Genomic DNA, 12,913 nt, shown 5'->3' with positions numbered 1-12,913 from the left:
CTACACTCTCCTCTCCTTGTCTTGCATTTCAGCCTGCTTCTCTCCTCCAAACAGACTCCGGCTGATGTGATGGTTCACATCCCAACTTGTGGGGCTCTTGTAAGGCCAACCATTAGCATTTAGATCCGGCTCCCTCGGCTCTCTCAGGTTGACCCCCGGACGTGCAGGAGCAGGCATAAACGGGAAGGAGCCGTGGAGAGCCCGAGGCGCTGGGAGTGGTTTGGGGAGGCAGCAAGGGAGTAAAAAGGGGTGAGGCACAGGCTGGACCACTGTTAGGAGGAAGAGTTACATTTATGCCAGATGCAACATGCTAATTTGTCCATTTCATTACAGCAAAATGGTTTTCCAACCCCTTAAGCATTGATTGGGTAAACTCCAAAAATGGTACCTTATAAATAAGGGATATTTTCATGCAAACACAGTGATGGGATTTTTGCATAGCCTAAAAGTAATTAAGTGGTTTTCAATGAAATCTGTTGCATTTTAAAACTTAAAACAGCCTAATTGTGCTCCTGAACTGATCAATTTCCCGTAAACCTGCAGAACTACAATGTTCAAAGTGTATCATAGTGCATTTTTAGCACTTATTCTCTTTTCCTATGATGCACATCTAAACTTATTCGGATGAAAAGTCCATTTTAAAGGCAGAGATTTAACTCCATTCTTGCATTATGTCCCATCACAGTCGCTCTGTTTCACCCTTAAATACATTCAGAATCAAAAGGAAACACCATCAAAATGTAGTTTCCTTGTAACTTGAGCTAAAGGAAGTTAAAGAGTGCAGAACAACTGAGGATTGAGAGATGTGATGCAAAAGTGAGTGGATATGAGGAAAATGGGAAGGTGATATTTTTGTCGCCACCATATCTCAACCCATCTCTGATATCAGTCCAGCTAAACGCCTGTACAGTTTCTGTATTTTCTCAATAAATTCCATTTAAATAACTGTTTGCAACACTTATCAAAGACTGTTATACAAAAAAAAAAGAAATTGTACTCCATAAGGATTCTAAGCTCTTCCATATCAGGACCAGGTTATTGGTAAATACAACCTCATATTAACAAAAGTGCAAAGCATATCACACTGTTCACACCATGATTGAACACCATGAAGAACCAGCAGCAATAACATGAGGTACTCGTTTTCTGTATGACGTCATTAGTTTCTCACATATTGGAGGAATTTCTGCTCTTTACTCACAAACTTCGGGTTCATTGAGGTTTGCAGCATTGGTTCATGCACAGCTCTCTGAAGGTCCCACCACAACATCTCAGTCAGGCTGAGGTCTGGACTTTGACTGGACCGTTGCAACACCCTGATTCTTCTCTTCTTCACACATTCTGCTGTAGATCTGCTGCTGTGTTTGGGATCATTGTCCTGTTGATGAGCCAGTTTCAGCCTACAGACGGCCTCACATCTGACTCTGGAACACTTTGGTATCCAGAGGAGTTCATGGTGGACTCAATGGCTGCAAGGTGCCCAGGTCCTGTGGCTGCAGAACCAGCCCAGATCATCAGGCCTCCACCACCGTGCTTGACAGCTGGTGTGAGGTGTTTGTGCTGATATGCTGTGTCTGGTTTCCTCCAAACGTGCTGCTGTGCATTATGAGCAAACATCTCCACTTGGGTCTGGTCTGTCCAAAGGACATTGTTCCAGAAGTCTTGTGGTTTGTTCAGATGCAGCTTTGCAAACCTAAGCTGTGCTGCCATGTTCTTTTTAGAGAGAAGAGGCTTTCTCCTGCAGCCCTTCCAAACAAGCCATACCTGTTCAGTCTTTTTCTAACTGTGCTGTCATGAACTTTAACATTTAACATGCTAACTGAGGCCTTCAGAGTCTGAGATGTAGCTCCTGGGTTTTTTGTAGTTTCTCTGAGCATTGCACGGTCTGACCTTGGGTTGAACTTGTTTCTTGCTTCTGCATTCTGGTTCAATATTTGTTCAGTGAAATAAGACACAATGTGATATGTCATGTGTTGTTGTTCATCTGAGGCTGTATTTACCTAATTTCATTATCATTTTCTACACCCTGATATGTAATACCTTAGAATTGAAAGAGGGTTTTTGCATGACTCTGGGATTATGGTTAATTATTATCATTGTTCTGCACCATAGAGCTCCACGGTTATCCAGAAAAATAGAGAACACATGACTGAACCCCTTCTTAACAAGGAACTAAAACACATTTTTCTGTTGCTGTAAACACTCTGAATCACCAAATGTATATTATTCCACATCTAAATATAGTCCCCAACAAAGGCTGCATTTACTGTTAATTATTATTATTGAGTCATTTTAAAAATCTGTTTGAAAAATTGTATAAACATGAGTGGGTTGGAATATGTGCTGTATTTAATGACAACCCAAAAGCATTGTCTATTAACATCTCGAGTTTTAAAATACAATAGGCAGGGAATTTATTGTAATTGTCATCATTATAAAATGAAACCATGTATTTGTGAACCTTTCATCTTTGCCTTCAGAATGAGCCAGCAGGGTTGAGACTCACACATTTGTTAACCATTACAAGATGTAGATTTTAGAGGTGAGAAGTCTCAGCTGAGGTGGTTGCTTCACTGTCAGACCACAGACTGGATGATGACACTGTGAACAGTATTAGCTGCAAACTGAAGCAGCGCGGGGGAATCGCTCTGTCTTACCTCTGTCCATCACTGACCCCGCTCCTCCACACAGAGGAAGGCTGCTCTCAGCAGGGAGGAGAGGAAAGGAAAGAGGGGCACTCTGGACCAGCTGGAGGTAGACGGATGGAGGATGAGATGGAATGATGGTTGAAATGGAAACATTCAATGCAATGCAGTCTGACACTATGTGTAAAAACACCTTTTTTAAACCTTATTGCCAAAAAAAGTGGAGTCACATCATATGACTAAAGTAAAAATAGAATGAGATTATTTGAAAATAAACGAAAGCTTGTATTTATCTAACTTAGTAAAAGGGAAACTTATTGTTGAAATTGATCAATTCGATTTCGATGAGTCATGAGTCATTTTACTGCCTTAAATTTAAAAAAAAATCGCAAAAAAACATGGAGATTTCATGATCTGTGGTGCATGACATCATCAAAAATATTAGTCAAATCTGAAGTAATCTGTGTACTTAACAGATAAGACAGAAAGTCAATATTGAAGAGCCGTGATATTCGAGCCCTGAGGCAGCACCACATTAAAAACAGATGCGATTCTGAAGTGGAAATCACTTCATGAACTTCTAAAAATTACCGTCAGCAGACACAAACATCCACAAATATAAGTTAAAACTCTGCCACTAACAGAATATAAACTAGTTTTAAAAACATTCTACGAAAGATGTACTGAGGTGGAATTGAAAACTGTCAAAAATTGAATCATGTATCATATTTCTGCTAATAAAGCATCTGTGATGTTGTGCATTTGTGCACATGGAATGAGTAACTTGTATGTCTGTGAAGGCACCATTTTCAGAGCTAAATGTGCTGCCACTGAGATAACATCTTTTTCAGGGAAGGCTTTGCACAATTCAGCAACAAAAATAAGGCAATGTGCAAATATTAAAAAGCATCACACCAGTAGAAGCCCAGGAGTCGTACAGGCCTTCCTGCAGTTCACACACCTGCAGCCCACTAAAAACGTGGCAAAAAAAAGTAGGACCAATGAGGTCCTGAACTCTGACTGAACTTCTAAGCAGGAATGGGAACAATTTCACTTTAAGAACACAGGAGTTTGTCTCCTCAGTTTCCATATTTTTACGGTATTGCTAAAAAAAAAGGAGCATTTTTAACCTGACTTGATGTTTCTGGCATCATTTTAAAAAATAAACTTGTGTTTTTCCCCCCAATGAATGATAAAACTTCTCAGTTTCAACCTTTAAAATGTGGCTTATGTATTATTTCCCATTAAAAAATGATTTATCAAATGAATGTTTAATGAGAAATGGGTGCAGACATTCAGAAAAAAGTAGCCATTCTGAATAATGTTCCTTTTTCAGTGTGGGTGACAATGAGGATTTTGTAGTTGTGATGAAGTTAGCTGAATTATTGATCAAACTCCGGACATTCAAACACATAATCCAGACTTTTTCTGAGCTGCAGAAGCTTCACAGAGGGGACTTTCAGTGATACTTCAGGAAAAACAAATGTGACTGATGTGGTGCTCGTTTTAGATAAGATGATAATGCACCTGGAGATTTCATAGAGTCACAGAAGTGATTTACAGCACAGCGCAAAAGTCTTAATCCACCTCTCATCCTTTATATTTTGCTCTCCAGCACACGGACTTAAAGGGGAAGTTCGGTTTTTTTAAACCTGGACCTTATTTCTGGCATAAAATAAGTTCATCTACTCATCGATAACAGCTTGGTGAAAGTCGGCGTCCTTCGTTGAGATATTTAGATCACTCGAGATCCACATATATCCATATAACGGGAGAGAACAGGGCAGAGACAATACAGCCTCTAAATAAGGCATTATCTGTCTTTAATTCACCAATACTTTAAGACCAATGAATGAATGAATGAACTTAGGAGAAAGTCATCGACGCGACGCCGCTGCAGCACAGTTTATTCACTCCGTGCTCTGTGACGGTCGGCTAACTTCACACAGAGTTTGTAGCTAGTTTTATGCAACATGGCAGGATAGTCATCAGATTTTGACGACGTCGACAACGACTTTGAGTACGATGGACGTTCTTACCGGAGTGAATGAGCTGTGCTGCAGCGGCACGCGGCGATGAAGTCATCCCACTAAACGCGTGTGCAGAACACCCCCGATAGCCCCCAATAATTACAACAACACGGCAGCTATGAACTAACAGTGCAATATTACTCGTTCATTCATTCATTGGTCTTAAAGTATTGGTGAAATAAAGACGGATAATGTCTTATTTAGAGGCTGTATTGTTTCTGCCCTGTTCTCTCCCGTTATATGGATATATGCAGATCTCCAGTGATCTAAATATCTTCTGAAGGATGCCGAACTTTCACCAAAATGTTATCGATGAGTAGATGAACATATTTTATGCCAGAAATAAGGTCCAGGTTAAAAAGACCGAACTTTCCCTTTAATTATAGACGCAAGCACACTGACTCAACTCTACTTCTTTTCCTCTTTTAGGCGTATAAATCTCTCCTATGTGCGTTCTTCGGTGGATCAAAGCTGAAGTAGCCGAGAGGAGGCAGAAGTTTAATTTAAAAAGCAGACGAAGAAGAGCTTTGTGTGATAAAGCTAACTGGAGGAAGTTGTTCCTGGTATTTTCTGCACATATCTGAGAAACCTAATTAGAATATTTGACATTAAGCGTCGAAAACTGGGATTCCCATTTGCAAAAAGTAGAAGCAAATTTCTAAATGGGCTGTGCTTATACAGTTTTTCCACCTTAGAAGACAAAGCGTCTCCTCACTAATCCCTGCACTTACACATTTTATCATATAATTATGTATCTGGAGCCTTCTAAAGGATGCTAGTTAACCTAAGCCCTGGGTTTGCCCGTGGACATGATAGAAATTTAACTCCCCTCTTTAGAGGGTCAGTCAGTTGGTTGGTTTCATATTAAATGATAACATTTCAGTAATAATTCTTATTCAAGTCAACCAAATCCATATTAAATGATAAAGTTGAGGTTATTGTCTCCATTAGAGGTGTTTCATTTTCAAACGTAGAAAAATACAGTTAAGGCAATTACTTTCTCTCAAAATGTGGAGTAAAACTCCTCTTAAATGACGATATTGGTGTTTTGAAAAAAACTGGGCAAGTTACAGTTGTTACTATGAAAGCAGGAAGGCAGTTTTCCACATGTGGAATCTTTAAAGTGAAAGTGAAGACCTGGTGGCTGGGTGGTGGCGGCGGGTATCCCGGATAGTTGACCAGGATGAGTTTGCTGAAGTTGAACTTGTAGGTGAATCTTTTCCCTTTGGTCTTGTGCAGGATGCGTTTGTTGTAGTAGTATCTGCAATCAGAATGTTTTTTTTTTGGGTCAGAGGACACTCTGAGAAGTGTGTTGCATGCAGTCCCGTTCCTGTCGGCCACTTTAAGTTATTTGTCTTTCACAGATGGCTGTTGCATCTGTGGGCATTTTAGAGTTTAAATTTTAATTCGACACCATTTGCCGGCAGCAGTGCTTTTTACTTACAGCAACAGCCTGAGGGGGAAGCTGCACAGAGACGTGTGGTGCTGGGTTTTACCTGAGAGCCCGGCTGAGCTTGTCGTAGTTCATGTGCGGTTTGCCCTTCCTCTCCCCCCACAGCCTGGCCAGCCTTTCGGGGTCCCTGATGACGAACTCGCCCCACTCCCCTCCCCAGCCAATGGCCCCGCCCTCGCCACGACCCAAGAGCTCCAACAGGAAGTGCCACAGCTGGACTTGTCTGGAACCAGGCGACCAGGCTGGTTTATAGGCCCAGTCAGGAAACAACACTGCTGGAGGAGAAAGGAGAAATGGGAAAATCCATCTGTTCCTCAGTGTTTAACAGCAGCTTTGAGGTCCCTTTAAAGTTCCAGTATGTAACATTTAGAGTGCAACAAGTTCTTAGTTATTCCCAACAACCAAATAGGTAATTTGCTAGTACCCTGAACTATAAGTCAAAGGAGTGCCGCCGTGACTACATTCCCAATAGATGGCAGCAGGGAAATAAGACTCATTTGAGTGTTTCCATAGAGACAACATCATTCTCAAGCGTTTCTTTTAGCAGACACAAACCCCACTTCAGGAGGAAGGGATGGATTACATGCAGGGTTCATGTGTTCATATTTTGGGAAATAGTTGCATTTGTTTGCTTTCAAAGAGTTTCATCAGAAGTTTGATATTGACATCATGCCTTTACTAGGGCTGGGCAAGTTAACTCGTTGTTATCGCGTTAACTCGTTAATTACTTAACGCCGATAACTATTTTATCGCGCATTAACGCAGGTTTTATTATTCATTTTATTATTGTAAAAGTCTGTTGCTCACAGGCTTTTATTTTGTAAAAGTCTGTTACTGTCTGCTGCGGAACCGGAAAAGAAAGTAATCGGCGGATCCACCAAACATGGAGAAGGGTACGGAACTTTTACTCGGCCATTTTCATTTTAAAGTTCTTCCAGACGGCGAACGAACCAAAGTCATCTGTAAACTCTGCCAAGTTGAATTGTCTTCTCAGCGTAGTAGTTCCAGTCTAAAATATCACTTAAAGGCAAAACACACAACTGATAGCAGCAAGTCATTCAAGGAAACAGACAGTGGAGCGAGGCTTCTACATAAAAACTACAGAAAGATACTGATGTTAAAAGTGTGTTTGCACAACAAATGTTATGGCACTTTCATTCATATGGCAGCACATTTAAAATAAAACTAAATGCTAAAAGCTATACACTACTTTTGAATTCATTTTGGTATTTTGCGTACAAATGCGATTAATCGTGATTAATTGGATTAAAAATTTTAATCATTGCCCAGTCCTAGCCTTTACGGTTGTAAACAAATATAACAATCGGCCGATGGCTGATAAGAGGCTGTTTCCTCTTTCCTTCAAGTCTTATAGTTAAGATTAACCCTTTTTTATATATATAATGTTTAATAATATAATGTTTAACATTATGATGATTCAACAAGTGAGAGTCATGAGAAAAAACACAAGAAATCTTCTGTTGTATGTGCACTCACCTCACAAACTAAAGAGCTGTTGTCGGTGCAGTTTGGACATCTTAATGTGATTCACATAATGTGTAGCATATCCGATTTCAACCAAAATGAGCCGGACAAATGTAAGAATGACATTCCATTTCTCTGCTAATCCTTTGCCTTGAATACCTTCCCAACCAGCCTACCAAGGTCTCAATGTGTCTTTTCTATTATGCAATATCTACCACATGTTATTCACATTTGCTCTACAGTGATAGGCTGAAACCACTCTGCGCTCACATGCAGAGAAAGGATTTTTTTCTCAGCACAATACACAGAAACCCCCCCCCAAAAAAAGCTTTTTTGTTAAAAGTTTACTCTCTTTTTAGACATGCTGCTCCTCGTTAAAAAGACGCTGGAATAACCCAGAGCACCAGCTCTTATCATCCCAGATCCTGTCTCTGAATATCTGCACCAATTCCCTGAGCCTTACTCCTCGCTGGTTGTTTCTGTGATCATTTATTTCTTGCTTGTGACTGTTGCTGATTTTTTGTTTAACTAAATTTATCATGTAAGATGAGGAGGCAGCATCCAGTGCATATACTGTAAGTATTTGTCAGAACTGTTTTTCTGTGGTCTCTGTTATTCAATGAGCACAAACAGATGGCTCTGCCATGATGAGAAAACATTTTTAAACCCTTCTCATCATGTTGAGTTTATCTTTTTCAAAGGTTTCTCTCAGCACTGCAGCCTGTAGCTCCTCATTAAGATGACAGATTTTTTAAAACCTAATGGAGGGTAAAAAGCATCTCTCTACATTCTGCTGTTCTGGTTCAGCTCAACAAACAAACCTGCAATTTTATTTTAAGACCTAAACTTTGTGTTTTACTGAAACGGAACGATTAGAAACGTAACGCGTGTCAGTTATTAACCACGTTGAAAACATCTGTTTTGTGTGTCCCTCTGTAAACAAACTAATCACATCAATTAAGTACTTCAACAAGACAAAAATACTTAATTGCAAGAAATAAGTTGTGGTCATGTTCATGCTGGCTTGCTGTACCAACTAGTAGAAACTATCTACATATCGTTATTCATAGGGGAAAATACTGCGCTTGATCAAAAGGGGGAGCTGAAATCACAGGTTAAAATGAATGACCCAAGGTCAGGACAGGACAGGACGGGACGGGACAAGAAAGGAAAGGAAAGGAAAGGAAAGGAAAGGAAAGGAAAGGAAAGGAAAGGAAAGGAAAGGAAAGGAAAGGAAAGGAAAGGAAAGGGAAGGGAAGGAAAGAACGGGTACGGCATGGGACGGGACGGCACGGGACGGACACGAAGGGGAAGGAAATGAAGCGACGGGAAAGGAAAGGACGAGACGGGAAAGGAAAGGAAAGGAAGGAAAGGAAGGGACAGGACAGGACAGGACAGGACAGGACAGGACAGGACAGGACAAACATATGTGAAAACTGCTAAAAGACAGCTAAAGTATTTTTCCTATAATCTGATAATCTTATCATAACTTTTAACATCTTCAGAAAATGACAGATAAATAAACTGTCACTGTTTTACTTAAATGACCAGTTTTCACTTTAAAATGTGGATTCTGTGTTAACTTTGACCGAAATGTCGTGGCTGTGAGTTAAAAAGAGATTTTGCAGCTAAATGTTGCTGCAGAGCTGAAACAACCCCAGTTACAAGCCAAAGTTAGAAAAAAAAAACATTAGAATTTATATTTCTCCTTTATCATCTATTATATTTTAGCAGATATTTTGACTTCAGCCTTTCCAAACTCTGTGAGGCTACTACACTTTTCTTAGGTGCACCTGTGAAATCTGATGCAATCCAAGGATTTCACTTCTTTGTTTATCTACAAATGAAGTCTTTTACATCATGTTAGATAATACTTAAAAATATGTACAGTGTATCTGGTCATAGTTTTCAACTCTGTGGATATATTTAACCACACCTATAACCTATAACCTTTTTAAGCAAGATGCTAAGAAACAAACCTTTTAGATATCATAGAACTTCAAAAGTGCAATGAAAAACTAACTTGTGGTTGCAAGAAATATTCAGTTTGTGAGGCTAAGAAAGAGTCACAGAAATGATTTCAATGAAAGAAATTTAGCCAAACTGAATACTCATCTTAGAGCCGTAAGGCTTATCAAGGTTAAAAGAACTTTTCACATACATTTTCTCATGCATTTCCACAACTTGGACAGTGAAGGTTGGGTTCATTGTTTCTGAATGACTCCATGTTGGTTGCAGATTGTCCATTCGGACTGAGTTTACCGTCACTAGTTAATCAGTTTCTGTTATCCTGCAGTTCTACTGGGACACGGCCTCTGCGGAGAATGAATCCATGATACGCTCTCCCACACAAATGTCATCCCACACACAACAAAATACTGAGAAGAACACTCCACACTCATCGACACAATCTTACTTCTGCTCCAGTAAGTTGATGAAAGGTGCCCGACCGAAGAGCTGCAACTGCACTGCATCTGCCACGAAACAGACAAACAGATAAAGTGACTCAGCGTCTTCATCGCTGTGATCATCCGCACGTGAAAGTTGGAGAGGTAGAGGAAATCTTAAAAGAAAAACACAATAATAAGCTGTCATGCGGAGTTAAATTAGCCATCAGAGCAACACACAGATGCGCCTGACTGCAGCAGCTTCGATCTTCTTTTTACGTGTGTTCATTGGATGACAACTCGGAGTCAAGAGCATCAAGATGAATTCAAATAAACAGAAGTTTTATGAATCTGAGATTATGTTTGACTCAATAGCTGGTTTGTTGCTTCAGAGTGGGAAAGCATCACTTTCCATGGAGGATTTTTTTCTTTATTAGTTTTATATGATCTCATCTGATAAAACACACACACACACACACACATTTCATCCACTCACAGACACAACGACCTTCCCCAGCGATTTGTAGCAGCAGAGATATCCACCATCTTCCCTGGGAGGCTGAAAAACTCATCTCATCAAGAAGCACTTCACCCCCCCCACCACTGAATGACGGCTCTCTCCTACAAGCCTCCTTCTGCAAGCTGTTATACCCCCTTATCTTGGACAAATAACAAAAAAAATAAAAATTCCTTCCCTTAGGTCTTATTTTTTTCCCACTTATCCCAATGCAGCACCACACTCACACGCGGTCACAGGAGAGTCACCGGGTTATTATCAGGAAACTAAAGGGGGGTGAGCTCAAGACGCTGCATCTTTAGGCCGACATTTACACCAAAAGAAGCTTTAAAATGGTCTGCTGTCAACAGAGAATCTGAGAATTATAAAACACGATGCTCAAAAAGGACTGCAAAACATTATTTACATTGGCTATGACATTTGAATTCCTCTGCTTTTAATTATAGTTTTGGTGGTTCGCATCAAATCAAAGCTTAAATGACCGGTTAAGAGCCTCAGTTAAGTGTTTAAACATTCAACTCTGATTCCATAACAAATCTGACGATGGCCACAGTTCCAGCAAAGGCCACAATCAGAAATAACAGGTAGAAATTACGATGCCAGTAAAGCAAAAAAATGTCAACAACGGGTATATTTATGATTACTCTCAAGTCTAATTTAATAATAACTTCTGTACAATTACTTGATTTAAAAAGCAGAAGCAAATGAAGGGCTCCTGTGTTTGTGTATTGATAATTTAATTCTGTTACCTCGATTGGAGCAGAAGAAGAAAACCCTTCATCAGATGAGTAATGATCACTTTGTCCTCCGGCCCACTTCTTGTCTGAGAGGACTGAGGCATGGATGGACCGAATCTTAAACCCTCTATCTCATCTCACTCCCCAACCACACACACTCCCACCTCTCCCTTGTCTCCCCCATTGTCTCCTATTGCTCCCTCCCTCCCCCATCCCAGAGTTAGGAGGTCTAGGTCAAAATTAGATGATCTAACAGAGATTACAATGATCTAGTTTGAGAAAACAACAAAAAGTATCTGAACATTTTTTGGGAGAAATCCCCTCTGAAGAGTGTTTGTCAGAAGCAACAATGGGACAATTACTCAATTAGTGACGGAGACTTTGAACTTATTAAAGATATTTTGTGTATTTACAAGGAACAAAAACTTATTTTCTGTATATATGGGTCACAAACAGGCTGAAAAAAGCTTTTTTTTGGTTCAAAAGCATTTATTCTCACCCCTACATCATGAAGGCCAAAAAGATTTTCTTACAACATTAAGACTTGTGTCTTTTCTCAACTGATAAATCAGTGATATGAACATAAAAAATACCATTGAAAGCTCTAAATGAGCAAAAAGAAACCACTCGTGGGGTATTATTGCTGCTGATCCTTGTTTTAAATCACTGTCAAATTTGTGTTTTGGGGTTAAACAAAACACAAAAGAAGCAATGAAGTCTTTCCTTCAGGATTTATTCATTATTCTAGAAATCTATTAGACTAAATAGTAACTGAAAAGGTAATTGAGAGATGAATTGAGAGCCTTGCAATCTTTTTTAGAGCACCTGCTGAAGGCCGAGATGCTTTTTTCTCAGGTTTTTAAACCGAGGTGCAACTCATGGCTGAACACAGCGAAGGTGACTGAAGGTATTTTCCGAGCTGAATTAAAGAGGTGGTGAACTCAACACCACAGACACTCTTTGCTGCACTATAGCTGCTTTTCACTCAGCAGCAGTGACTTTGGCCAAGGTTAACAGGCTGTTCAATACTCTGCTGCACAGGCGCAGGAGGCTGCTGGAGGTGGAGGTGGCCTGTGACACATTCAGCTCAAGCTAATGTCCTTAAAGTGTTCCTCGAACCCCAAGTAGCTGCTCTTTTTGGTGAAAGTGAGGGTCAATAGTTGAAATGAGTTGTGGCACGCTGAATATGAACTCTATTTAAGTTCTTAGAATGAGTTTTTTTCCACCTGTCATGGTCCTTTACATAAATGATATGCCATTTTAAATGACTTTAGTTATGGCAGCGTTCTGAGACTGTTTTGAGACATTTAGACAATACAGTCGACTGAAAAAGCTTTTCCCTGTCCATGAGAAGAGCAAAATACTGAAAGTTATCATTCAGTGTCAGGTGAAACATTTGAATTAGAACTGGATAAATGAGCCGTTTAAAACAAACACACCATCGTTCACCACTTTTAATAACGTTGGTTCTGTTTTCTTTATTTTGTCTTTACAATTTTGAACTTCACGATGAGTTTCCCGATCAAAACTTAATGCAAAAAAGGAAGGCATTTTACTATTTCATAGCCCAGAATGTGCAGTACTCTGTTGTTATTGGCTTTTTTTCTGCTACTTCAGAGCCAAAGCCTGGACAGCCCAAACTTACAAGAAATTTAGAAA

General features: G+C 39.9%; 1 protein-coding gene across 1 annotated transcript; it reads right to left on the bottom strand.

The window, feature by feature from the left end:
• On the bottom strand, window positions 1–10,087 carry LOC142398927 (ETS translocation variant 3-like protein). Its single transcript, XM_075483177.1, has 5 exons — window positions 10,030–10,087; window positions 6,172–6,403; window positions 5,813–5,936; window positions 2,658–2,748; window positions 1–269 (listed from the first exon to the last, which is right to left on the bottom strand). The coding sequence occupies exons 1-5, from the start codon at window positions 10,085–10,087 to the stop codon at window positions 1–3; spliced, it is 774 nt and encodes a 257-aa protein (XP_075339292.1).
• Window positions 10,088–12,913: the final 2,826 nt, after the last annotated feature.

The sequence above is a fragment of the Odontesthes bonariensis genome, chromosome 14, assembly GCF_027942865.1.
Source record: "Odontesthes bonariensis isolate fOdoBon6 chromosome 14, fOdoBon6.hap1, whole genome shotgun sequence".
Classification (NCBI taxonomy): domain Eukaryota; kingdom Metazoa; phylum Chordata; class Actinopteri; order Atheriniformes; family Atherinopsidae; genus Odontesthes; species Odontesthes bonariensis.
Note: the sequence above shows the minus strand (reverse complement) of the source record. Positions and strands in the feature narration are given on the sequence as shown.

Excerpts from the sequence above, each read along its gene's own strand:
- LOC142398927 (XM_075483177.1), bottom strand. The coding sequence starts at position 10,087 with ATGCAGTGCAGTTGCAGCTCTTCGGTCGGGCACCTTTCATCAACTTAC. Across the intron at positions 5,937-6,171 it reads AAGCTCAGCCGGGCTCTCAG|ATACTACTACAACAAACGCA; the intron begins GTAAAACCCAGC and ends TTCTGATTGCAG. Across the intron at positions 2,749-5,812 it reads CGCCACCACCCAGCCACCAG|CTGGTCCAGAGTGCCCCTCT; the intron begins GTCTTCACTTTC and ends GTCTACCTCCAG.